General features: G+C 44.9%; 1 protein-coding gene across 1 annotated transcript in view; it reads right to left on the bottom strand.

Annotated features, from left to right (window-relative positions):
• Window positions 1-26940, bottom strand: part of LOC144169619 (NBAS subunit of NRZ tethering complex-like) — an 89930-nt gene extending 62990 nt beyond the window's left edge. The window contains exons 1-18 of the mRNA XM_077698872.1: window positions 26790-26940; window positions 26219-26261; window positions 26021-26126; window positions 22487-22534; window positions 22366-22409; window positions 20101-20234; window positions 19277-19368; window positions 18935-18991; window positions 16428-16668; window positions 14306-14362; window positions 12712-12840; window positions 11208-11324; window positions 9247-9390; window positions 5313-5488; window positions 4483-4552; window positions 3722-3847; window positions 2491-2642; window positions 409-546 (exon numbers count right to left, since the gene is read on the bottom strand). Coding sequence (XP_077554998.1) covers window positions 409-546; window positions 2491-2642; window positions 3722-3847; window positions 4483-4552; window positions 5313-5488; window positions 9247-9390; window positions 11208-11324; window positions 12712-12840; window positions 14306-14362; window positions 16428-16668; window positions 18935-18991; window positions 19277-19368; window positions 20101-20234; window positions 22366-22409; window positions 22487-22534; window positions 26021-26126; window positions 26219-26261; window positions 26790-26939 — 2024 coding nt within the window. The 5' untranslated portion in view covers window position 26940. The remainder of the gene's footprint in view (window positions 1-408; window positions 547-2490; window positions 2643-3721; window positions 3848-4482; window positions 4553-5312; window positions 5489-9246; window positions 9391-11207; window positions 11325-12711; window positions 12841-14305; window positions 14363-16427; window positions 16669-18934; window positions 18992-19276; window positions 19369-20100; window positions 20235-22365; window positions 22410-22486; window positions 22535-26020; window positions 26127-26218; window positions 26262-26789) is intronic.
• Between the last annotated feature and the right edge of the window lie 338 nt (window positions 26941-27278).

Below are 27278 nucleotides of genomic sequence, written 5' to 3' on the forward strand. Positions count from 1 at the left end.
CGCCACTTGTGTATTCTTTGAGTTGTCAGGGGAGCTCAAGTTCACTCCAATAAACTTGGTTTCCCTTCAAGACAACTGCGTCATCTATGGCTTTGTGACAATATGCTAAATGTGAGGGTGGCTGTATGCCTTTCAAGTTTTGCTGCTTTTCAGCGGTGCCGACAATCAGGACAAAATGCACACAGGCCTCGAGAGTAACTAAACTTGCTGGATTTCTACCATGCTGGTTCAGCAGAATTGCTGCGCAGAGTTGACATGCACAGCAGAGAGGGGGACTGACTTTGTCAGCGCAAAAATGATGTAGTGTGAGGATGACCGTGTGCCAATAAAACTGCACCTCTACCATGATCGTGCAACAGAATTTCTGTGCAGAGTTGAGAAGTTGAGAGTTGACAGAGGGGCACCCACTTGTCAAAGTCCACCTTGGCAAGCCACTCCTGCCTCCAGGCCTGCTCCACCGTCTTCTGTTTCTCGGCCCGCTGCCGCTCAGTGAGGTCTCTGTCCTCGTACAAGTTGTCGTACACTGGCGGCTTGCTCAGGATGAATCTAGTGCAAGGGAAGAGAGTAGCGAGATGCAGTGCCAACCAGCAGGAATCGTAACAGGGTTCCCCACAACCCATACTGAAATAGGCGCTAATGACTCAAAGAAACGCCGATCGTTGTTGGACACTTTTTGTCGGCATGCAGTGTTACAAAGTCGATCAATAAGTCCCCACTGTATGTGCTGCTTGGTTGAGCTCTGTGGCTTGCCATGTAGCAGCATGCTTAAGCTAAGCTCGTGTGTACCAGCCTGTGTTTTGTGCATGCACCCTGGCTGTTTGCTACCTTGTTGTGTCAAGTCCCAGCAGAAACTTTCAGCTTCCCTGGGGCTTAATTTTCCTGTGCAGTGACAGTGCGCTAATGGAAGGATCCAACCCTGCCATTAGGGCTGGCTTGCTAAGACACAGTGTAAGGACTGGGCAGACTGTTTCGCCTTTGCTTGGCTGCACAGCACAAGCCATTTTTGCACTCCTCCTTACCCTAAGGTTAGTAAGTCCAGAGACAACACCTTGGTTCAGTTGTTGGAACAAAAAGGAGGTTGCCTTGGTCTCGCACAAAACTCCGAAATGGTAGCAGAGATGAAATCATGCCATACTCTCGCCCCAAAAGCATTTCAAACGAAAAGAATGCCAGGAATTCTGCCTTAAAAGGCAAAAAAAAAAAAAAAAAGTCTGAAATTGACAGCCAGAACTTAGCACCACAGACGAGCCTTACCCCAACTTTCAAGCTGCTTTTTGAAGCTCAGTGTGATAAGTCACGACAGTTCACCGGTTTTGTGTTCACTTGTCTTTACATTGCCATCAACTTGCGGAAAGTGACATGCATCCAACTATAAAATGCCACAGCAGCAACAGTGCGAGAAAGTATGCAGTGAGGTAGCGCTGCACTCATACGGCAATGCTCTCTGCAGCAGCTTAGATTCCCCCTGCTTCACAGCACAACTAAGTCAGCAGTATCACTTCTGGCAACTTCCATAAACCGCTTCAAGTAAAGCCAAGGTACAGGCGCGACCACTGCTAAAGGTAACACGGAACATGTGGCCGCGCTCCACGGAAGGGGGACACTGCTCTTGAAACAGCTTCCTTTAATTTCTAAGTAAACTCAGTCAAACTTGCCAGACTTGCTGCATTTTTTCCTCTTATTTCAAATATGCCATCACTTTTTGAGTAAGTCAATTAGTTGCCAAGATAATTAGAGATATGTAGTCATTTTGGAGGAACAATAGACAAAACAGTGTAAGCCCTAAAACTGTAATCTTTACATTTTCCAGTACAATGAACCCTGGTGAGTGTAATAAGAGAGTCAGTTCTTGATGAACCCCTTGGAACTAATTTTATAGCTCACTAAACCAGTGGCGAGGAACCATTTCGAATGCCCATTTCAAACACCAAAGTTTAATGAGCTGTAAAATTAGTTCCAAGGGGTTCATCAAGAACCGACTCTCTTATTGCACTCACCAGGGTTGATAGTACTGGAAAATATAGAGATTACAGTTTTATGGCCAACACTGTTTTGTCTATTGTTCCACCAAAAATGACTAAATATCTCTCAATATCTTGGCAACTAACTGACTTACTCAAAAAGTGATGGCGTATTTAAAATCAGACGAAAAAAGGAAGCAAGACTGGCGATTTTCACAGAGTTTACTTAGAAATTAAGACATTGCTTTAAGAGCCACGTCCCCCCTAAAGCGCCAGGATGGCACCGTGGGAATCTTGCGGCACATGCGCAATAAATGCCAGAGACGGAGGTAGCTCCGCATCAACTGCAATGATTCCTCCCACTACGGGGGTGTGACCCCAGTGCCAATGCAGGAATCTTGCGGCACATACTAGTACCTCTACAAGTGCTACCTCTAACAGAAGCCGTGCCTGTGCATGCTACAAGCGAAGACTTGGACACCACTGCTTTGCGCTGAGCAGACCGACTCTGCGTTTCACGTTGCCGTACCTGCCATCGTCGGTGCCCTGCCCACACGCCACCAGGGCCTCCACGTCCGTGCCCTGGAGGCCAAACTCAAGGAGCCGACGAGCTGCCTCCAAGCTCTCGGGGACCCTCTCCAGGCACTCGTGCAGGACCCACGTGCACTTCTTGATCTTGCTCTGGGGGCACGTGGGGATGAAACACGAAGGACAAAAGCATGATGTGAGCAACAAAAGAAAGTGTAAAAATAAAACAGTGAGCAATTATGTGCAGTGCTATGCCACTGAGTTTAGACTTCTTTTCACACATACACGCACACAAGAAAACTACTGACAAAGTTTATATGTACCAAGTGTGGAAAATGCTAACCAGAGGATAATTTTCTCCACCGAGTATCGTGAGGTAAGTATGGAGGTAACAGGCAGCGAGATTCTGTAATTACGTCGCAAGCCATATTTCAACGAAACCCACCATACCTAATTAGAAGCCAATGTGCTTTATACATCTGCCTCTTATGCTTGCTGCACGTGAGAGCTTCTTTTTAAATGGATAAATGAAACTGACTTTGCTACGATATTTTCAAAAAATTGAAGAGCCGCATTTATTAGCTGTGTGCAAATATTTAAGTTTCAAATTTGAATAGAACAACTTTAAGCCTGCCATTATTAAGCACCCACTTGGAAAGTGTGCACAGAGAAACCTCAACACCTTTTTGCAAGCAAAATATTCACGTAGTTGTGCTCACGATTTTCGTGTCTTACTTCTGTGGAGTCTTGATATAACAAAATAGTGGTTATAGAAAACAAATTTTTTTATTCCCGCTGACTTAATTATAACCAGTCTCAACAGCATTCAATAATCAATGCTACTATTTGGAACTATCCATTTCAAGCTGAAATTTCAGCATTTGTCTATTTCTAGCGTTTACCAACATGAAACTACCTATATGCCCCACTTGCACACACTCCCTTTCTACATACAGATTAACTACTTCCCCAAAGCATACTAGCTACTTCCCCAAAGCATACTAGCTGAAAGTTATAAACAGAGCTGAAACCCTGACTAAAGAATTACGAGTGCTTATTGGAAATGAAATGTAATGCACCTGGGTGAAGCAAACCTGCCCACCACCCCAACTACGTAATAACAAAAAAAAAAAAAGAAAAACTTGAACAGCATTTGCTAGTATGTAGCAATTTTTGTCACTTCCCTAATACATATTCAGCTACAGCCATGGCATGCACTGAGCAACACGTACCAAGTAGTCCTGAATGGCTGCCACTGATGCTGACGACTTGCGCCACTGGCGCTGGTAGACCAGGTCAGAATCCAAGCCATAAGTACGGGCCAAAGCCAGAGCTTCCCCATATTCTTCAGCATCTATCTGCAGGTGTGTTGAAGCAGGGTTCTATCAGCACTTTTCCCGCTTGCATGTACCACTCAATACTGAATGGCATCATTTTTCAGCATACAGAACATCCAGGAGTCCTTTTCAGAACCTAAACCCTTCGTTTAACTGTTAATACTCGTACAAGAATATGGCTGCATCCTATCAAATCTATAGAGCTCCCATTTTCATGTAGGCCAGAAATGTCATAAAGAACACCTGTAAACACCTGTTTTCTGTTTCCATCTTCTTTAATGTGAAAGTTTGCTCTAAACCATAACTACAGATATGCAAGGGTTCCCGTCTGGCGAAGGAAAGCAAGAAGAGGCCATTTTTCCCCTCTCAATTTTTAACGACGTTAACCCATGAATGTACTAGTTTACCAAAAATCTACTAATGTACAAGCCTTGCAAGGTAAGAACCTGTCAAGGTGACTAACATAATAAGGGGCAACAAAATAACTAGTTATCATTTCTTATATTACACACAAAAACAATCAAAGTTTTGCAATCTATGCTTACACAACCTGAAGTTTAGCTACACTGTATAGACAGAAGTTGGCAGCAATACCCACACAAAAATGCAGCTTGAAAGGGACAAACAGGTGAAGGAAAAAGAAGGACAATATTTACCTTGGCTGCAAACAGCTCTTCAGGTGTCGTCGACTTCACACACAGCAGGCGATAGTACTTCGTAATAATTCTGTGAAGAGAGGAGATACAAGAAATGCAACATGGTCTAAGGACCGAACGTTTATTTTGTGACAGTTGACTGCCAGGATCTGCTGTCTCCATCATTTTTTTTTTTTCACACCAGCGATCCATCACCCGTCAGCACAACATCACTGATGGTAAATTGAGCCCTGTCTTAATTTACTCCAACATGTTCATTTCTATTCGAATTAACCTGATTTTTTATTCCACCCAGAAGGCAGCCTAACTCTCACTTCAAAATATCTGAATAGTATTAATATTCCGAATGAAGTGAATATAGAATAATGTATTGTATGACTGAATATCTGAAAGAAAAAAAATATTTGCACGTCTACTGTGAACTGTTGACGTATCACAGGCTGCATCTGGGGTACACAGACGCTACTTTGGGAGCACTTTAGCTCCACATAGCCTCTTTTTTTACAAGGATGACGCAGGAAACATCATTTGGCTCAAATTGGCGCACCAATGAAAAAGCACTGCTACAAATGCTTTTGCAACTCAAGGGACAAAGGTCATTGCATGTGACAGGCCATAATCGAGTTTTGTAATGATAACTCCACCAATGCAATGTGGTGCCTTCACTAGAGAGGAAGAAAGAAGGAAAAAGACCAGAAACCGCAATGAAGGGAAAAAAAAAAAAAAGAGTAAACGGAAAAGTGCTTGTTAAGCTCCAGTCTCCTCTACCACACAGCACGTGGTGGGCTTTGGAGCACTTTGTGGGGCAGGGGGAAAGTGCGGGCCCTCACATGGGCTTCTTCCGGGGTGGCGCAAACCGCTCGCTGTCAGTGACGTAGTAGAGGGCGTGCCGCACCACACGGCCCGCCCTGCTGGCCCCAGAAGTCACCGAGGACTCCTCGTCGCTGCTCTCCCCTCCGTCGGCAAGGTTGGTCACCGCCTTGGCACCCGCAAACTGCCACTCACACTGCATGAGCACAGGGGGAGCAACAGTATCGGACCTGCCAGCACTACTCCGTGCCACCACACTACTTTGTAGGCTAGCTGGCTTCTACGGTGTAGTAACTTCAAAAGCTACATGCAATGCTTGGATACCTTCGCCGTAACTTTTAGTCTGCTCCTGTTTCCCTAAAGATACTTTTGTACACAACTTTGGTAAGATATAAATTTGAATACGCTGCACCAATATGGGATCCTGGCACTGAAATTGTAATCAAACCTCTTGAACTCGTTCAAAACAGCGCTGCAAGATTTATTACAGGCAATTACGGTAGAGCATCCAGTACAACATCCATGAAAAATACTTTGCACTTGCCTCAGCTCGCGCATTGTCGTCAGTATTTTCGTCTTTGTTTATTTAATAGAATATACTATCACAATCTCTACTTGCATTCCATCTTGGTTTCTGTGCGTTCATATGTTTCTGCCGGCATTGATCACCGTCATAAAGTTGCAAATCATGTCCTGTCGAACAAAATCTTGTTCTCAGTCCTTCATTCCTGGCACAGCATATGACTGGAACCACCTTACCGGACCAATCGCTGACATTGAAAACCATCACCTGTTTCGCATAACTTCAGCTAACATTGTTACTTTAGCAACCACATAGACCTGTTATACACTACCTTTTTGCTGCATTGTATGATCTGTTTTTTTGCGTTTGTAACCCACTCTCCTCTGTAACGCCTCTGGCCTTGAGGATAAAATAAATGAAATGAACTGAAATGAAATGCAAACCAGAGCATATGGAAGAGCCAAGGCCAGTAAAGAGCGAACCGGGTAACATAGGCACCGGAAGAGTGTTAATGGAAACAAGGTCCAAGAGCTCTGAAAGAATGACTAGCACATGCATCAAAGTTCATATGCAACACAAAAAAATATGCAACTTCAACAGAAGAAAGCCGTGTTAGTCTAATGACTGAAATTCATTTTAAAGCTTGGTTTCTCAAAAACATGAACCAAACCCATAAGTACTTTGTTAAGATACTTGTATTGCCCCATTTTGAATACCCAAACCTCTGCGATGTCTACATAAAGTGGCACAATTGATGCGCTAAACACAATGCCAAAACTACCGGCAGAAAGGTGTGACAGGAGGGAACATACTAAAGTCGAATCTGACTATATTAAGCCCATTTACATCGAACTATCCTGTACATCGAACTATTTCTGGGCACGGTATATTTACCATCAGAATATATTGCAGAAATTGCACTTTTCTCAAACGAAAATGCCAGCGACTCCCGATATATCGAACGACAATGACGTAGACATGCCCCCCCCCCCACAAATTGGCTTTCCCTCGCGATAGGGGAGAAATTCTGCCAGCACACCCTAAAAGTGGTTCAGCCCAGCCGCCCATGGGCAGCAGACAGATTTTCCCCATCGCTCTCCATATCATGACTGTCATCGACACCGCCATGCAAAAAATGACCTTGGCCCGCCTGCCGCGCTTGCTCAGCCGGACAATCGCAGATGAGTTGTTGCCATGCTTTTCTTGTTTGTTGTGTTAGCATTGTTAGCACATTGTGGGCTTTCTTCCAAAGTGTAGCTGTGGTGGCTATTGCTAAAGGGACTAAATAAAGGCTTTTAGAGGCTCTAGCTAATGCAAAGTAGCAAAATTTTCCTCTCGTGAAGCTGGCAATCATAAACACAGTCGAACGCGTTGAGAAGTCGGACATCCCCGCGACACACCCTCAGTGCGATCTTGAGGAATAAGGTGAGATTGTTGGCAGGGAGCTTAACACTTTCGTGACCGCGCCTATTCCCATCGATAGTATGTTATCGATGAATATAAATTCAAATTTTGGAGCTCTCCAAGCGCTTCTGCACGGCTATCGCCATCCAAAGAATGAAGGAGGAAGTACTTTCGAGTTTCTTTTCTACGCCCTGGGGGGGGATTTTTGAATGTCCTTCACCGGCGGGGAGGCGAGCTCACGTGGTTTCGATTATGGCGTTGTCGACGCTCGCCGATGCACGGCGAATTTCATTCCGATGAATCTGAGCGAAAATCTTTGGATGATGCTAGCAGCACAGACAAGGAAGAAAATACAGTTATTTTGACCTTGTTGGAAAACATTGTGACTAAAACTTTTCTATTTCTTAAAGGAGCCATGAAGAGAAAACACAAGTTTGGTTCATTCGAAACATTGTCTCCTTAGAATCATACTGATACCACTTTTAACGTAAACTTCGCTCAAATAAGCTACATAATTAGGAAAAACGGGAATGGTCATGCGACCCACCAGCTCATTTCCCGCAACAGAACCTATGATGTCACATGAGCTAAGCTCTGCGATTGGCGGAGGCTGGCAGAAGCAGGCGCAAATTAGGTAGAGCTTACAAACTAGACGAACGAGCGATTTGCGCTTAAATTTAGGTCACATTCTTTACAAAGCAATAAGAATGATGGGACAAACAGTGGAAGTTACGAAAGCACATGTAAACATAGAAGTACTGATGCGTTCTGCTGTTCGTACTGCGCACAGCATGCTTGGTTTAGCTGCACAGCACTACGGGGCTTGGGGTTGTCGCAGACGACACTGGCCGATTGACGCAAGCAACGGTGTCTTTCGTTACCCCATTTGTCGAGCGAGCACTGTTTCAGGGAACGAATATCTTCTCCCAGAACAAAAACAAGCCAGGTTTAAATGCGGGCAAAAACAAACCAAACGCCTGCCACGGTATGGTGGCGCCATCTAGGTTACGGAACGTAAAGAAACGCGGGAACAAACCAACACCGCTGTACAGGGTGGAGACAACCTTTGAACGGTCCCGTGCCGCCGCAATTGGGCCAACGGGCTCAACGCGTTATTCTTTTCGTTTCCCACGAGACCTAGCAACGCGAAACAGACAATATGATTCAAACTTCTTCAGTAAACCGCGTTGCGGCGATAATTTTAGCGCGGTTTTGACACAATGACTTGCTTCGGCGGCGAGCGAGCAACCGAAAATGGCGGCGCCAGCTATACGTGTCTCTACCCTGTACGGCGGATGCGTGAATGAAGGTATTCTAGGCTGCAGAGCGGTCGGTTCCTGTGATGTCATTTGGGACCACGAAAACGCACGATTGAGCGGGAAAATCAAAATTTCAACCTAAATTGTTTAATTTCTCAGTGAATAAAGCACCGTTTGTATCCGGACAAGCGCTGGGGGCACTATAAAACACGAAATCTTTCGAATAAAACCAACTTGCATTTTCTCTTCATGGCTCCTTTAAGTATTCTCTCTCTCTCTTTAATAACTGATCACTAAAAAAAAATAACATGGAAGCTTGTCTACAAACACCCCAATGCACATCTTTCTAAAACTACTAAGCACTAATAACTAGAGAGTACAGCACCAGTTTAAAACCTTTAATATTTCCTCCTTTGAAAGATCAAAGGAACAGCAGAATCAGCTTCCTGATGAGTTACTCATGAATGAAAAGTAGTCATTTCCAATTTTGTAATGCCACTCCCCACTATGACACCGTTAGATAAGAAAGGTTCTTCCTCTATAAAGAAAAAATTGTCCATTATCTTGCTTTTGAGCCATAGAACTGGCAGAAAACAAAGTCCCCAAGATTACAATGTCACCAACAGAAAGAAATGCACACATATAAATCGCTGGGCTGTCGTACAGATGCTGATCTGCGCATTCTTTCATCTGACTGTCATCTGCCATAAAAGTGCATAGCACAATAAGAGACAATGAAGACTTGGTTAGTCAGGAAACAGATCAAACCTCAAGGGTCAGGAACCCCCGGTCGAAGAGCCCAGACACTTGTGGTGAGAACTCAAACCACTCAGGGCTCTCGCCCAGAAGGTTTCGCCGAGACGACAGGGAGACCACCTTGACTGCTCCGGAGTGGTGGGCCAGGATAAGGCACTAAAGATTGTAAAAAAAAAAAAAAAAAAAAAAGGGGGGGGGGGGGGGGGGGGTAAGATGCAACATTGCGAAAGTGCAGGCAAGCACAGGTTCGAAAGCCCATGTTCGTGCATTGGACAACAAAGATGTTTTGGAGGCTGTAGCCCTGCTTATAATTGCGCACAACCTGTTGTCCAGAAAGGCAAAACTATAAACGGTGATGTCAAAATGCAAACAAAATTCTCTTCCATGCCAATAGGGTAGAGTGAGGACCTTAATTAAATGTGCAAAATGTTAAATGTGTAGAAAAAACACGTGGCTGTTCCCATTCTCTCATACCATACACACTATTAAGTATAGTATGAAAGAATAGGCCCTTTAGCACTTCTGTAGATTCAGTCATTAACCCTTTGTGGCCCATTGTCAGGCTATGCCCGACATGGGTGTTTAAAGTTAAATTTCACGGTTTTTCTCACTGCGATGTGCCTGCATCCTTTGTATACATGATGGGCCACCTCTTGAGGCATAGGTGAACTTTGTTGAAGTTTTTTCCTCTTTTCACTGGGGTGCAGCACAACGTTCAGCACGCTAATTCTGGATTCCAGAGCGTTTTCACGTGCGTGCTGTTTGCTGAGGAGTGTGGCCGCTTCCTCATAGAGTGCATTCTACAAGGGTGCACTTAGCGAAAGCGATGATGACTTCAGTGAGGAAGAGAACTGCGTGCCTCCATCAGTTAGTGATGACAGTGATTCGACAGAAGCCAGTGATGAAGACCACGACGGAGGTGGAGACAGCACCTTGCGGATCATTACTCTGTGAGCTACGCCTTTTGTCGAAAGACATTGAAATGGTGGCGAAAGCTTTTTGTCTAGCATCTAGAGGTTTTCATAGTTCTCATTTTTATTCAGAGGCACACGCAGCAGCAGCATCATGGTGAAAATGAGCAGGGAAACCTGCAGTACTGCCGCCGCAACCTCATCCAACAGCTGGTGGGTGATCTGAGGGCTCGAGCCGAAAATGGGGGCCCGTCTGCACATGTGGGGTGCGAGTAAAGGCTAGATGGGACGAGCCATTTCATTTACAAACTCCCAGGCCGAAGCAACAAGGACTGCGTTTGTAGTGACAGAAAAACAAAAGGAGGCAGGAGGGAAACTACGTTGCTCTGCAAAGCCTGCAGTAACAATCGTGGCCTGCACCCAGGAGAATGCTTTCAGCGGTTCCACACGCTGCTCAAATATCGGTAAAGGAGTTGCAAGCAGAATGCAAGAGAAAAAATAAATATCCCGTGAGTTTCTCTTGCGCAGTTCATGTTTTTCTTTGCAGTGCAGGAAACTGGCAAAATAGCTGCGGCCCAGAACGGCTGGAAATTGGGTAAAAGCTCCGGACTGCAACCCTTAACAGATCTTACTTACAGAAAAAGATTTCAATGCATTGTATTTGGTGTTAACCCACTGAAGCAATGAGCTGTTCTGCAGCTGTGTCATAGCATAGGGCTTCAGATTGACTGAGTCCCCCCCCAAATAGACCAGGGGGCACTAAACACCGTGCACTTTAGACATTTTCCTCCTGTTTGCTTCACCAAGAATACAACCACTGTAGTCCCCAATGGAAATAGTAAAATTGAACATAGCAGCCAAAAATGCCTCAGCCACTAGTATCCCAGCACTGGCTGGCGTTCCAGATTTGGTATATTGCAAACATTAACTTATGACATACAACACAATCTAGTCACAGCAGCCCTGGGCTAAGATGTGAGCTTAACAAGACCAAAGACACGGAATTTGACCCGAACAAAGTGTGTGCAGTAAGGAGAAAGGAGCTGCTGTGCGCCCAGTCACCTCGTTGGACCACCAGTTGATGTCGCAGATGGTGAGCTGCGATGACTCTGGGCGCAGGGACAGGTAGCGACGCCTGCCCAGCTCGTGGGCCTGGGGATTCAGGTGGTCAAACTTGGGCTGCAAGCAGAGCAAGGCGTGGCTGGGGTGAGAGAGCAGGCTTTGTTCCTCGTGTAACACGAGCACTAGGTCAGTTTGCGGAATTTCGACCCTTTGACTGAAACGTTATTTTTAAACTGCAATTAACAAATGCTGAAATTTAAAGGAACGTTCAACAAAATTGTCTGCACAAAATAAGGCATCCAAAAATGAGGAGTAAAGGGACCCTGAAGCGAATCTGTCAAAGTGTCAACTGTGGCTGCAATGTGCTGTTTTATACTCATGTAATCCATTATATGACTATCTAGCAGGAGCCCGGAGCCTTTGTTTATCTGCAATGAGTGGAAAATTAGAAAAATCCCTACGACGTTTGCAGCTGTTGCACCAGCTACTGTCATGGCATCCCACTGGTTTGAGATGTGTTCTAATGCCATCGTATCCTTCAAAATACCGCTTTTCACCCATTTCTAGGTGAATACCGACTTTTTGTATGTTCATGCACAGTTTGCGCAGATTAAGTATGCTACTAGCCCACTACATTTAGCACTGTAGTCTCCCCACAGCCAAAGTCAGCAAATAGGCAAAGAGGATGCGCAAGGTAAGCGGCCCTTTCCAATACCCTTTTATAGTTAAAAAATGTGCGTGAGCTGGCCAGAAGAACTTACAATATGGCCTAAGTATTTCATACTCTAATCAGGTAAGGTAATTAGACAATGTTTACAACTCACATAAGTGTGCTCCCAGAAAACTGCTAGCATAAGTAATAGCTTCAGATGGATGCATGCGGACTAAAGAAATTCATTTTTGGTAACAGACGAGTGCTCTATAAGAGCATGAAGGATCTGGACTCATTAAAAAAAAGAACAAGGTTGGAAATATAAAAACAATAAAACACCATTTCTTTCTTTTTTTTTTTTTTCTCTACAGAGAATTGAAAAAGAAAAAGAAAACTGTAGGGAAAAAGTGGGCGCACCATCCAATATCGAAGTCAGAAATTCGGAGTAGCAGCCCTTTGCAGAAATCAACCTTTCCTTTTCTACATCTTATCTCTTTTTGAGTGGGAGACATAAACATCAAGAAGAAAGTGTTGCATGAATACCAAAAATGAAAACAAAAAAGAATTGCATGTTGCAGTTGGGAACAGTGAAAAAAAAAAGAAAAAAAAAGGGGACCAAACAACGAAAAAAACGAAACAAAATGAAACAGCACTTGTCCTGTTTCTTCCGTTACCCCATCTTTAGTCCTCATTTTTTTTGCGCTGTTCTGCACCATGCAAATACACCTAATTAGCCCCCTCACATGCTGCACTTGATTGCGAAACTAGCATGTCATGTAATGGCAACTGTCAGCCCAGCACTAGAGAAAACTGCCTCTACGACGACCGCGAATGTGCCAGGGCACCTCGTACCAGATCTTCCAGCTGCCAGAGGCAGATCCTCATGAGTGAAGGGATGGTCCACACGGAGAGCGCTCCCGATGTGTGCGCGGCGGCCATCTTGGTTCCCGATGGAGAGATGCTCAGGTGGTACACTGTGTCCTGCATCGCAGCATGTGACCACAACCCACACATCAAACCGTGACTCTTTACAAGCCTGAACAAACAGAGAGACTAAATGAACAATGCCTGAAGCAACAAAATTTCTGCGAAATTGCACAGACTGCATGCAGTTTGCATATTTCAAAATAAGATCACAAATATGTCAGAGATAATAAAAATCCAACTCTTTGTTTGTGTCAACTGGAATGACGAAAAGACACTTTGTGCTCAAGAGGTCATGTTGCATATGATCGTGCAGAGAGGGGTATGCTCCAAAAAATATTTACCAATCATTAAAGTTGGAATTTCGCTACTCACTTCCCATGTGAAGATACATTGCAGGTCTATTCGGACACTGTTCATAGTAAATACACGCGTATTTTTTTGTATGTTCATAATAAAGTTCAATTTTGTTTGCCTCTACCAGTTTTCACAAAAGTTCCTTTTGGTTGAATTTTTTAAAATTTGAACATGGCTGTCATGTTATAAATCACAGTTTTCATTTTCCTTCCAAAAAAGATTCTTTTAAAGACGGTAGTCTTTCTTGGGCTAGTTAAACCCAGAAATTTTGGTCTCTCTGTATGTCTGTCTGTCTGTCTGTCTGTCTGTGACTCGATTGAGCCTCCCGGCCAAAGCAAAGTAGATATTGCACAATAGTCTTATATACTCACAGCCAAAGGTAAACGTCTAAGCGCGGTTGATATGTTCATACTTGTCAACTTTGTAGAACGAGAACAAGACTTTACGCAAATATAAGACAGGAAATTAGTACACAAGGGATGTTTACAGTGTTTCTTTATTTAAAAAATTCATGGATGCTTGGTTTTTCGATAGCAAATGATATTCTACATCTACTGCAGAAAACCACCGCCTGCTGTTGCCCGCGCCACTTCCAGGCGGCGGAAAACCGGAAAACACCGGTGTAGTGCACCGGAAAACACCGGTGTAATGCACACAGTGGGAATCACAAAGATCTCTCAACTGATCTTTGTTTACTAAGGGTAGCCACTCACCACAGTAGTTAGTGTCACAGCAGTGTTTTTGTATCTCCAGGGAATTTTCCGTTAAACTGCATTCGTTCCACAGCTTCACAGTGTTTCTTTTTCCAGTGATAGCAACACTCCATCACCCCCCCTTCCAAAAAGAAAGTAACTGCTTCTCTAATCTAATACTGTAAAAAACCTACGCTGATATAGCGAATGATATTCAATTTCAGCTGAGTGCATGCATGCTAAATAGTGTTCTTAAAGTTCCCATATTTCCTATTGTCTGCAATGCATGCCTTCAACGTATTCAATGGCATGGAAGAATCAAGTTCATACTTTTCATGTCAGATTTGATAATACAAGTACGAAGATAAAGTTAACTGCACAACTAGCCCTACCAGCAGTGTGTGCTAATCAAAAAGTGGGCAGCAGCAAACTTTGTTTATCAGGCAGAAACGAGCCAACAGCTCAGCACTTACCTCAGAGTGCTTGTAGTAGAGGCTCATCTTTTGCAGAAAACGCCTTGGGTTTAGGCGCTGTGGAGGAAAGAATTGTGACGTGTGACATGCCGATCAAGCATGAGATAAATGAAATGAAAGCGCCTATCAAAAGTACAGAACACCGAGCAATGTTGGACCATCCATCTTTATTGCGGCTGAAATGCCTCTCACAGTCGCACCATAAATAACCTTGCTACCGCTACATAATAAGGTTCTGACAGTCACACCTACGCATGCAGGTTTATGAACAAGATTCAGCAGGAAAAAAACGGAAAGTTTCACTCATTCAACTTAACTGATTAGTTCTTCATCAGGTTACTGAGATTAAAGAACAGTAAACGCAAATATGCATTAAGGCCGTTGCATCAACCTGAAGTGATTTTTTTTTTAATTCTTGGACTAAGAGGAAACCAAGAGCACAGTGCACACCAACAGATTTGCCTACAGGTAGGGATGCGTGAATATTGAGATTTTTTAACACGAATTGAATGTGAATAAGGGGAAAAACTGCCTTCAAATATCAAATCAAATATCACATGGGTGTGTAGTAATTAAAAGGTGCAAAACAAAGTTTTTGTTACCTTGGTGTAATCGCTGTACATTCCCACTCACTTTGAAAATGGGTGGCATAAAAGAACGTCCCGGTTATACCATTCTTTATTTGAATGCAATGTAATAGCAGAGTCCGTCAATGCTTTTCTGGTCGTGAAACTTCGCCGTCACGCTATGGGAGAGCTTCGTACGCTGCTCAGGGAGGCCGCGCCGCGGCGCTGGCGTTGATCGGGGGGCAGCCGGCAAAGCGGTCGGAGGGGAGTACGGCGCGTAGCAGACGCTCCTTGCGGTGTTAGCAGGACTCGTGGGGACTTCTAAAAAATCAAGCACAGATAGCAGTCGGCAGTTTTGAGCGTGCGTTCTGCCGCATACGGCTTCCCTGCAAGGGCTGCAATCCTGACGGCTTCGTTTTGTAGCCACAATTGAAGGCACAACTACCAACATTTCGTTTCTATCCGGAAAAGTGCCGCCAACACGTACGCAAGTTCTGCCGCGTACGGCTGAAAGCGCGCTGCAGCGGCAGCGGCCCGATGCCCTCCGTAGGATACCTAGAACAGACCGCTGTACAGGGTGGAGACACCCTTTGAACGATCCCGTGCCGCCCCTATTGGGTCGATGTGCTCAACGCGCTGTTCTTTTCGTTTCCCACAAGACGCAGGAACGCGATACAGATACGATGGTTCAAACTTCGCTAGTAAACCGCGTTGTGGTGATACTTACAGTGCGGTTTTGTTACAATGACTTGCTGCGGCGGCGAGCGAGCGAACCAAAATGGCGGCGCAACGCATACGTGTCTCCACTCTGTACGGCGGACGCGCGTCAATGTAGGTACTCTAGCCCTCCGATCTGCGGCGGCGCCTCTTGCGGGAGCCTTTGTCCTCAAACAAAACTCGGCCGGGAGTTTCATGACCAGAAAAGCATTGACGGACTCTGGTAATAGTCAGAAATTGAAAGGCAACCTTCGGTCAAAGTGGGTCAAGTGGTGTTTAGGCCTAGGCCGTACAGCAGCCGGGGTGGTCATGGCCAATGCCATGCGATCGGTCACCCTCGCCGGCGTAGTGTGTAACAGGGCGTACTTGTATGTGCACTTACGCCGATTGTCCATAATTACGGGTCGATGTAGTCGGGCCCTTAGGAGAATGTGTAGCACACATACAATTCATTACTTCCAGAAATATTTGCCACTTTTCTAAACTATTCGGTCACTGCTGATTATTCGGGAACTTTCGAAAGTGCATTTCTCGAATCGAATACGCTTTGAATAAGAGAGATATTTGATTTGTATTCGAAGTTTTGAATATTCACACACGCCTACCTGCAGATAAAACATGCAACAGGTACATTACAGCCGTTCGTCTGTTGAGTGATGAGGCTCCATACTCTGGTTATATAGTACCACTTATAATTCTGAGCACTAGCAGGGGCCACCTAAAATGGCTAGCTGAGCAGACCACCACTGCCAAAGCTTTCTACTGCAAATATTTCAGCTTTCCAGTGTATCCCGCTGGCCGGAAATTGTGCACCGTACGGATGCCGCAACACAACAGACCTGCATGTCCTGGGTGATAGTGGCGACCAGCTTGTAGTGGGGGTAGTCGGACAGAAAGCGCCAGGCCGTGATGCCAAACTCCAGGGCCGAGTTGCGGCTGCTGCTGTCCGACTGGAGCAGCGGTGCGCGGCCCGCCACAAACAGGACCTGGTGCGAGGGGTGGTACTGGACGCTCGTGACCCCCTTCGAGTAGAATGACGACAGGTTCACGCTGTGGTTGTCCCGGTAGCCATCTGACGGGCTGTCGGGGGGGGGGGTGGGGGGAAATGGAAGTGGGTGAGAGAAGGGCTCGCAGCCAATGGTAACCACAACATTAACCACGATCATAAACATCCAGATCAGACACAGACTGCGTGATATGTGACATGGAATGTAGTGCCTAAAAAGTATCCGGTTGCGCTGTAAATATTGAAATGCAGTCAAGGATAGATTTGTTGAGGGGGCTATCCAGACAGAGATGGAAAAAACGCCCACATAATCTGGCAGCCTGAAAATTTGAATGCAGAAGGGCTCCACAATGTTATGTTATAGCTTATTAAAAAAAAAAAAAAAAAGCAGGCGGGTCAAAATTATTAGATGGTAAAAAACATCAGTGACCGAAAAATTGGCAACTGTGCGGGAATATTTTAGCACCCAACTAACTCAAAGGGACACTAAAGGGTGGAAACAAGTTGGCCTGTATCGATGGATTACGTGCTGAGAATCTGAATACACACCATTCTCGCAACTAGCAGTTGTTTAATAAGAAAGAAAATCCCAGGAACGTGAAAACAAAGGACAACGCCCCGTACGCATTTGGTACTATGGTTTCTGATAGCACAAAAGGGGTGAACGGTGAAAGCTCACTGGAGAAGCATCTATAAACCTTTCCTTTAAAAAAAAAAAAAAAAGTTTTGAAGTGGTTGAGCATGTGAAATAAACGTAAATCAAAGCTTTCTGCAAGCTTATCGTAGCCAAAAAACACAGAGCACAGCTTTTATACACTGCGAGGCAGACTGCTTCCCTCGCCATCGTCAGCCATCATGCTTTTTCGATTTCAAAAAGCATTGGTGTGCAACTAGCAAAGTCATTAACCTACGAGGATGAGTGCCTGAGCTTCTGCAAGAGATACAGCTGGCAGGGAGAGCTAAAGCGCCTTCACTAGAATTGGCAGAAGGAACAAGATGCACTGCAGGTGGTTAAGCGAGCCGCCCGAGCTTCTAATCTCTTGCTCTCCGCACGCGGTGAAGGTGTAGAAGGAGGAGGAGTAACACTTTATTTAAAATAATGCTATCTGTGAAGTGCACCCGATTCGAACATAATCGCCTGTGAAATGAACTTCCTGCGAGTGGTTAGCTGACCGATCCACCCATTCATCTTGAGCCGCCGTTAATAATCCGTAAAGCGTGCATCGCTCTGCCCTTGTTATGTTTGAGCCAGGGGTAGCGTGGGCTACGACAAATGGCGACACGGCTGCCGTGATAAGTGTTTACTATTTCACGCTGGGTTCGCACCGTGTGAGAGAAGATAATATGAGATGCTGTGATCGCCAAATGAGGTGAAATAAAGGCGCATTCCTGATGGCGCCAGCCGGGCGCTCGGGACGCCGCACTTGATATTCAAAATGGTGCTTGTTGCTTCCAAAGAGGCTTCGCTGGCAGTAGGTGGGCACAGTGGCCACTCGAGCATTTAAAAGCGGTTCCCACTCTGTTGGCGAAAATTCATAAGCAATGAATCCTTGGGCAGAGAAACAAGCCGTAGTTCACCATGGCTTGGAGACGTAAAAACTACCGCTGCCAGCGTTTACACTCTAGACTGCAGCGGCGCTGCCGGTGCTTCGCTCCTGGTTTGCGTCGATTGGCTACGTCACGAAAAAATGAAAGGGAAGTGGGTGAGAGAAATGTCAGCTTTGCTTGCTTATTTCTCAGCAAATAAGGCATCGTTGCTCGTCGAACAAAAGCCGCGAGAGCTTAAAAATGTTTGATCTTTCAGTTAAAACGAAATTTCACTCGGCCTTTAGTGTCCCTTTAAAAGCACTGCCACACGTTCAGCACAGTATTTCTCCCAGCAAAATCACAGCTCCCGTCGCTGGCACCACAGCGAATTGTTAATCAAGTGCAGTCACATCAGAATGAAGATGGAATAAGGAGGGTAGCATTGTTTCAAAACATTTCCTTTCCTTTCTTTTTTTTCTGAAAGAAATAATTGGTTTTATTCTCACACCCCGTCAGCTTCCTCGTTCTCCTATTTCTCGTTCTTTTCTTTGCATCGTTCTCTCCCACACCTTTGGTATCACTGTCCAATAGTTTTCTGAATTAACGTTATAGCCCGGTTAAAGCTAGGTTACGTCTGTTTTTCTCTATTGATGTGTGCAGAAGTGGAGGGGAATTAGGGCAGCTATTTCTAATGTCACGTTCTCCAAGGCCTGGATCTCCACAATTTAAGACAAACTTAAACACAGTGCAGTGGGAAGTGGTGCAAAAAATGCAGAGGCAGGAAGCAGCAAGGAAAAAAAGGTTTGTTGGTACCTGAGAAGGTAGCTCTTGAGCTGGCCCCTGTAGTTGACAGCTATCAACTCGTATGACCTGTAATAAAAAAAAGTAGCGGCATTTTGCACAAGAAAATATGCCTGCACCAAGGGGTCAATGTGGGCAGAAAAAAACTACCATTACAACGTCAGCTGGAATGCATAAAAATGCAACATCTAAGGGTTATACTAGAGCTGCGTGGTGCTTTTGAACAGAAAAAGACAGTGTTTCTTAGGACGTATCCCACTTAAGGCACAAAAACTGTCGTCTTTTCTTAGCCACACACCTGCCAAAACACTCAGAAAGCAGGATGTGGTGAAAAAGAGCAGGGAGAGAGCGTACCACTGCGTCTTGTGAACCCTGGCCTCGGTGAACAGAATGCCAGCCATGGCATAGCTCAGGTCATGCAGGACGCCTTCTATTTGCACCACTGGCTGCAATGAGGGAAAGGGAAAGAAACAGAAGGGATGTAACGAGTGCTGATCAAAGTAAAATGATGGACAAATGTTAGCAAAATGACTATTTAAGACGAATTTGTTCCTATCTCAAATTACCCGTTGACTGTAAATTCAGACTACAATGCTTCTCTCAGCACAATTCCCAGGATCAACGAAATGTGCACAGCTATACCACAAATCTGCACAATATTTATTTATTCTCATAATTCAAAACTGGTATTTTATTCCGTGGCTAAAAGGATATACTTTCTTATAAACTTTCAACATTGCTGTGCTATATAGTTATAACATTTAATAGCTCATAGCAGCTGAATATTCATTTATTTTCTGCTGGTTGGTCTGCTCTGGTGAACTCTTGTACTGTTGTTCTAGTTCGGTGCCAGATGTCGCGCCAAATGGCGTGATTTTTCTAAGTTACTTTGCCCAATCCTTCTTTCAGCTTTCCTTTCTATCAGTTTAGTCCAAAGCTACTTTGCACAATCCTCCTGTCAGCCTGCCCTTCTGTAAGTTTGATATGCAAACTCAGTAATATGGCTAAAACATTTCCTAACACAGACATGCAGTGACCAATGGGCACTCCTGTCAATAAACAGTGACATAGTTAAAGCTCAAGCGAGCAACTTGTGGTTTCAAATTTCTGCTCCCAACACGCCGACAACATGCAGTCACAACCAAATGTCCGCTCGCAACAGATTTCTTTGCCCTCACCTCTGGGATGTGGAACAGGGAGCTTCCCACGGTGTCAAAGAACTCAATGCGCCCTGTGCTGAGGGCCACCGCAAGAAAGCTGCAGTCCGGAGACCAGGCAATGCGTCTCCACTGAGGCATGGGATCGTGTGGGACTGTGCAAGTCAGAGGAGGAGGAGGAGAGAATTTCTTAGAAAACGGGTTGCCACTCCTACAAACTTGGGGTCGAGCACAAGGCAGGCAAAGTGGCGTTAACGGTAATTACACCCAAAGCTGTGTAACTGGGATTTTTCTTTGGCGGTAGGTAAATTATTGGGCTGACGTATTCGACTGACAGAGTACATTGATAAAGGTTGTCTAGCAGGGCATTAGTAGACAAACATGCTAAACGTCCTTTATTCGAGCTTGTTTTTTAGCTGCTTATAAGAATTGCCTAACCACATTTTAACTGGACAAGTGCATGAACATGCTGGCAGCTAATCTTAGTAAAATGTACCAGCCCATAGAGGACGAGCGATGTGGCCCTTGGCTTGCTCATGTAAATGAAGCAGTGAGGAATGGGGTAACGAACATTTCAACAACAACCTTGGCTCATCAGCTCGCACAATCTTGGGCAAGAGTGTACAGCCAGGTGTTTTTGTTTCGCTATACAGAACCAATTCCCACAGAGCACTATTACGACATACGCTAGTTACAAACAACTGCAAAACAAAGCAAGACAAAGCGCCTCCACAGCAGTTACACTCTGACCGAGTTCACTTGAATCGAATTGATCAACCGAATTGAACTGGTCATGCATGGGATAGGTGCCATTCCAAAGGCCCCAGAATTCTTGACAGCAACTTTATGTTACCGGGCTGTGCAATCAGACATGGGCAGCTTTTGTTCCAGAAGGCCCGTTGTTGTTCTCTATCCCTTTGCACCCATTGACGCATATTTCCTCCCAAATATTGTTGTCCCCCCCACAGAAAGGCTGCACCCCGATGGTTTAGAAGCCACTCGATGTTGAAGTCCTCCACCATTGTACGCCATCTCCCAGAACAATTGGCTGCTGTGAGCATGGCATGGCAGCCTTATCACCCTGTGAAGCAGCAGTCATTCACTCCTTCAGATAAGGTATTGCTCCTGTTCTTTGCACCTGTGGGCTGGGTGATGGTTGCACCAAACTCTCTTGAAATATGCACACTGCACTGTTTATGCCATTTTGTCTCCTTTTTTCCACGCCTTGAAACTAAGTACACAGCAATAGTAAACTAATGCCCACTTGCACGTGCAACGTGAAGCTTCACTGAATAATTTGACTGATTGTGGGGTTAAACATGCCGAAGCTGAATATTTTGGTTGCAGAGAATAGTGGCACCCTGTGTAACTTATGCACGGCACCCAGTTCACTCGAGCTGTTCCCATTAACTTCCATGCTTGCATTGTTATACATGACACCAGTCATGTAACACCCACCATGCCCGCACAGGCTGTGCATCATGCTGTACTGGTTTATTACCTAGGTGCACAAAAGTGACTACTAAGTAAACAAAGTGATTTTCAGAATTTCCCAAGCTCATGTATTTTTCTATACTTCACTTCTTTGTCAGGATATGCAGAGGTGCCTAAAATAGGCTCGACGAATATGCGCCTGCAGAATACTATCAGCAGCGTGCGAGAGTGGCATATGTAGCAATCTTTAGAACAGACGTCCTTACAAGACTCAGTATGCATGCCCCAACTGCATAAAAAACTGTACACTGTGCAGCTACATTGTTTAGTATTTGTTAGTTCCGTTGCTATAGCTTATAGGCAGTATTCATTGAAAAGTTTAGCTGTCAATTTCCTCGCTTGGCAACACTGGAAATGGACACAGACATGGCGCAGCTTCTGTCACTGCGCCTGCACGCCGAAGAAGAAAAAACACCACCGTATGTCGTCAGCTCCGCTTCAACCCAATTCTCATTGGCGGTGTCAACAGAAATGCTATTAATCGCGCTCACATTGGGGTCGAGGCATTACTTTTTGTTCGGTGGGGTTCGTCCAACGCAAATCATGTGCTTAGCACAGACAAGTTCGCCATCCCACAGAGCCCGACGTAACCAGTGACGGCACACTCACATGGTTGCCTGCATGCGTGCCTCGCCAGTGAATACAGGCTATATATGTCTCGTTTTGGAAATAAAATTTCTGGAAGTAGCGCATGTCTCTGTCCTTCACACCCTTCGTCGAAATATTTTTGTGCTTAAAAGTCTTGATTATGTACAAAAAAGCTACGATTGACTTATGCAGAAGTTCGCTTACCAATTCCACGTCCAATGACGGTTGCGTAGTCGTCCCTCGAAGACCTGGGCAAGGCAAGTCAAACTTTCAGATGAGCAAAATACACAGAAAAAGAGGCTAATTTTGTTTTCGTGTAACTCACCTGATCTCCACACTTTGATCTTGTAGAATGGCCAAAACTTTGCCATCTCTGAAACAAGAGAGAGAAGGCAGGATAACAGCTGTGGAATGTGAGCGCAACATTGCATCAGGATAATGAGGCACTCACTGGCAGTCTTGCAGAAGCCGGATCATAAAGGGACCATAAATACAAAGTAGGTACAGCTTTGTTTATTTTGAAACAACTGGCCTTAGGTAACTTACTCAATTAAATTTAAGGGGGAGTACTAGAAACATACATAGTTACCACTGTGTCAACTGCGTGTTAGCATTCCAGTGATACTATCAAACAACTGGACGCACCACTTGGCGGTGGCTTTGGTTGGTAGTGGGCAATCGTACAAACCAGATCATGTGACATCATGGGGATCCAGTAAAAAAATTATCTGGTGAGTTGCACCTGATTCACCTGTTTTCTTAATTATCTAGATTGTTTGTTTGAAGTTTGGATAAAAATTTGCATCACTCTTTTTCATATAAAGTACAAGACACTATGCTGTATGTAGAGTAACTAAGGAATTCATCATACTAGCGAACATTAACGCAGAGACAAAGGTAAAGAGGAGATGAAACACACGCTAGAACTTCAACTCAGTTTATGCAGCAGAAACACGGAAAACATCTATATGTACGTTTGCACATTAGTACGTTTGCACGGGGAAAGGTGCGTCAGTCCATTGTCCTTGGCACTGGCCGCAAAGGAAATGGTTTTTTGGAGAGGGGGAGTAGGTTGTGCATGGGCGAGGGGTGATAGCTGCACACATGTGTAGGTTTAATTTACGCCGTGTGATATCAGCCGGCACTGTGATGTGGCTTTGCGATATGAGCAAGTGTGACGTGTGCAATACTATTTTGTTTGTTTTCACTGTATTTTCACCCTTTCCACGTTTCATGTACATATAGACGTTTTCCATGTTTCTGCTGCATAAACTGAGTTGAAGTTCTAGCGTGTGTTTCGTCTTCTCTTTGCCTTTGTCTCTGTGTTAATGTTCGCTGGTACGATGAATTCCTTAGTTAGTAACCAAATCGCCCAACTTAGCGCTTTAGTTGTATGCGGAGACTGAGCTCATAGCTGTCTTGAGTGGCAAGTGGTGCACCACTGTCCGGGCTAATGCACCTAGCAGCAGCGAGCAAGGACAGCTGAATGAGGTAAAATAGAGAGGAAAGGTTGACATAGATTGCAGGCCAATCGTAAGCATATGGTAACCGCATTTTAGCCTACAGCTATGCTCCGTATCAAGAAGTAAATGGAGCTAGTCAAAACCTTCAACAATGAGCCAGATTTTTTAGGTGAATTTCCTTTTGTCATTCCCTCGTGATTCTCCTAGGCTTTATCGTGCTCTATCTGATCGTCAAACTGCAGGCCAAAATCTGCAGGAAACTGTCGCAAAGAAAAAGGAGAAAGAATTGTTCAGCCGAACGTCTGGAAACTGGCTGCATGGAACAATAGTTGATAAGGACAAAAAGTTTTGCAAAGCGCAGAAACTGGGGGTATTACTGGCAGCCTTTTTAGGAAAGTGGGGAATTACAAGAATCTAAAGTAAGGAAGTCTGGCTGATGCATGCACAAAATGCGAGTACGAAGGAAATCTTTTGGCAAGGTAATATGATCCCCTTCAAACATGACCATCTGACAGCACCTGATAATTGTGAATTCAACGGCCATTGGTTTCAATGACCACGAAAATGGCCACTGACGGGGCACGAATGTCCAGGCTGAGAGTAATGGCATACCTCCACGTTTTATGCATGCCCTACATGCATGTCTCCACCTTTTTCTTGGAAAAAGCAAAAGTAAAGCAGAAGGGCGATCCAAGCTTAGGAATTCCTCGTTATCCTTCTGGTTTGTGAAGATATCGCACTGGGTTTTGCTCTAATAGTTAGCGCATACAAACGCCCAAACACTTCTAGGATACACTTAAAAACAGTGATTCCAGAACAAATGTCATAATGATATTTCTTGTTTATCTTAAAGGGACACTGAAGTCCCAATACACGTTGCTCTAGATTTATAGATTAGTTTACTGAGAACACAAATACACCCCTCTTATGCGCAGATTTTTTAAAAAATAAAGTGGAAAATAGTGAAAACGTGAAGAGAGGTGTCGTCGCCACTGGCTACACTGCGCAAATTACGCTGGAAGTGGCTGAAATTGCGTGACAAATATTTTAGCAATACACCTGCACAAGTTCATAAAAATGTAACGGGACATTTTCATGGTGTCATGTTTGAACATCAAAGAACAAAGAAAAAGCTAGAAACAATATCTAGGAGCCGAGCCGATAGATCACTCAATGACCCCGAACGCCAGCAAGCTTGTTTCAGTTTTGATGCAATACCTGGTGCAATACTTGGCCAGATAATTGTGCGACCCCTGCACAGTACTGCGTGCATAGCCACTTTTATTATGACCCTCAGTTTACTTTTGCTGCACAAAAAAAATATAAGAAAAAACACAGGAAAGCTTATTTTGGCTAAAATCAGTATTTTGAAGTATATAGATGGTATTCACTGAAAAGTTTAGCAGTCAATTTCTTTGCTTGACAACACTAAAAACGGCCATGTCTGTGCCACTGTGCCCGCACCTCGCAGGAAAGAAACACTGAAGTGCGTCATCTGCCCCCTTTCAACCTGATTCTCGGAGGTGTTGTTAAGATATCTTATTACTCGCTCTTCCATTGGAGTTGAGGCCTTGGTGGGGGCATTTTGAAACATCAAACACACATCGTGTGCTCAGCATGGACAAGTACCGCCATCTCGCGCAGCCGTACGCAACCAGTGACGGCGCACACACATGGTTGCCCGCATGCGTGTCCCACCAGTGAATGCAACCCATACGCAACGTCTGGCGTACGCAACACGTTCCCTGGCTACCACTGGATGGCGCTACTCGTCCACACTTGCGGCGACCCTGCTATGCGAGAAGGTGTGCTGCACACGAGTGGTTGGTTTGAAGCCAACCGTCACGCAGCCTAAAAAGGACAGTATGCTTTCCTTCAACAAAGCGTCAATACTGATCACTGGTCCCATGAAAATTTTTTTTTAGTGGACCGGAGCAGCAGAGGACGTGGGAGTTCGGCAAAGCACAACTGATTTGACAAAAACTGACAAAATTGCTCAGTACGTGGTAGTGTTGTGTTCAACTGCTTTTATACTGTTATACACCACTGCTGCCTCACTTGCTTTCAATTTGTTGTGACACAAACAGCGGCTGCAGCAGCCGGTGCGAATCGCTGCGAGGGAATTGATCACAAAATTGCTGCGAGGGAAATGAGGAAGGGAAATGCGATGTTTGATGAGCGATTTCTCAGCAATTAAGGCATCTTTCTGCACCGAATCAAGGCCAAAATGGCTATGGAAAGGTCAGACTTCCGTTTGAAACGAACTTTCTGGTTGTCTTCAGTGTCCTTTTAATAAGAACGAAGAAAATGACCGTTTCTCCACAAGCCTTTGAGCGTACAAGCTCGCCACGAAAGAGTAATCACACATGGATGCATCAAAGCTGATTTTCACTCACCCTCCCACAACGAAATGCCAGTCCATGTGAAAGGAGCGGAGCCTCTGAACGGCGGGCGGGATGCCCGACATCGAGGTGGTCAGCGACCCAAGCCAGCCCCAGATTCCTGTATTAGGGGCGTAGAGTAGAGTTATGAGTTGCGCAATCTACGTTTCTTTAATGTGTACGAGTACTCAAGGTAAACGAACTGCACTTTACCGAAGCCTTTTGCATCTTCCGATCTCTCGACAGCAGCCCTACTCTAGAATGAATAAAAACGAACATGAGACCCCAAAATCAAGCAGGCACACTTTTTTTCTCAACAATGAGCATTTTCGCGTTTCGTTCGTTTGTAAACGTGGTACGTATGTCTGAACGCAACATTACCGGACCCTGTAGACCGCTATACTACGATTTGTTTCGCATAGCAGCATAGCGAAAACAAATAACATCCAACGACTATGCAGGTAACAAATGTATAGGCCATGTGCCTCGCTACGATAAAACACACAATACAATATTGACACCCAAGCTCAGCCGTTAAACAACTTTCCAAAGCAAAATAAATGCAGCTTCTAAATTGCTTGCAGATTCCTACGAGGTCTTAGAGCCTGATATACCTACGACGGGTGGGTAAGGTGCAGATATTATCAGTTTAAAACGGCATGTCAAACATCATTACACAGAGAATTGAGAGCACAGCATTCGGTCAAGGTCTGAAGTCATTTTTGAGGCCCTATCCCAGTGGCAGCGTCTTACAAACTGCTGAGAGGCGCGGGAATGAACTCACAAGTATTTCAGGCTCCTGTTGCCATTCAGAGTACGTCAGCAGCTCGTAAAGAATATTGTTTTCAGTTTCCATTCTGCTCTCATTCGAGCTGTTTACAAGTGCATCTGCCATCGTGGATCGTCTGGTACCGGCGAACGTTGCCAGCCGCATGTCCGATTTTCGTTAGATGCAGCCGGGAAGCACCCTCGTTCAGTTTGGTTCTTGTTCTGAATGCACGGGTTCTGAATGCACGTGCGCGCGTCAGTTTCGGCAAGCTGGCAAACGACCACGCTGTGAACTCGGGCGCGCACGGTTGCGGACGAGGATGCTGGGAGTGTTTTATTGAGCCCTAGGTAAGCGAATTTTAAAAGTCAGAGGACACCTAAGCACTTAATTGTCATAGGTTGTTAATGCGACAGTCTTTAGTCCGTTTGCGTAGACGTTTTGCGTATTCATGGTCGTGTTGTTCAAGGGCTTCGCAATCCTACTGCTTGATATTTTTCTTCGGGG

Source organism: Haemaphysalis longicornis, unplaced genomic scaffold (assembly GCF_048455015.1).
Source record: "Haemaphysalis longicornis isolate Haplotype H1 unplaced genomic scaffold, Haemaphysalis longicornis Haplotype H1 scaffold_2, whole genome shotgun sequence".
In the NCBI taxonomy this organism is placed as follows: domain Eukaryota; kingdom Metazoa; phylum Arthropoda; class Arachnida; order Ixodida; family Ixodidae; genus Haemaphysalis; species Haemaphysalis longicornis.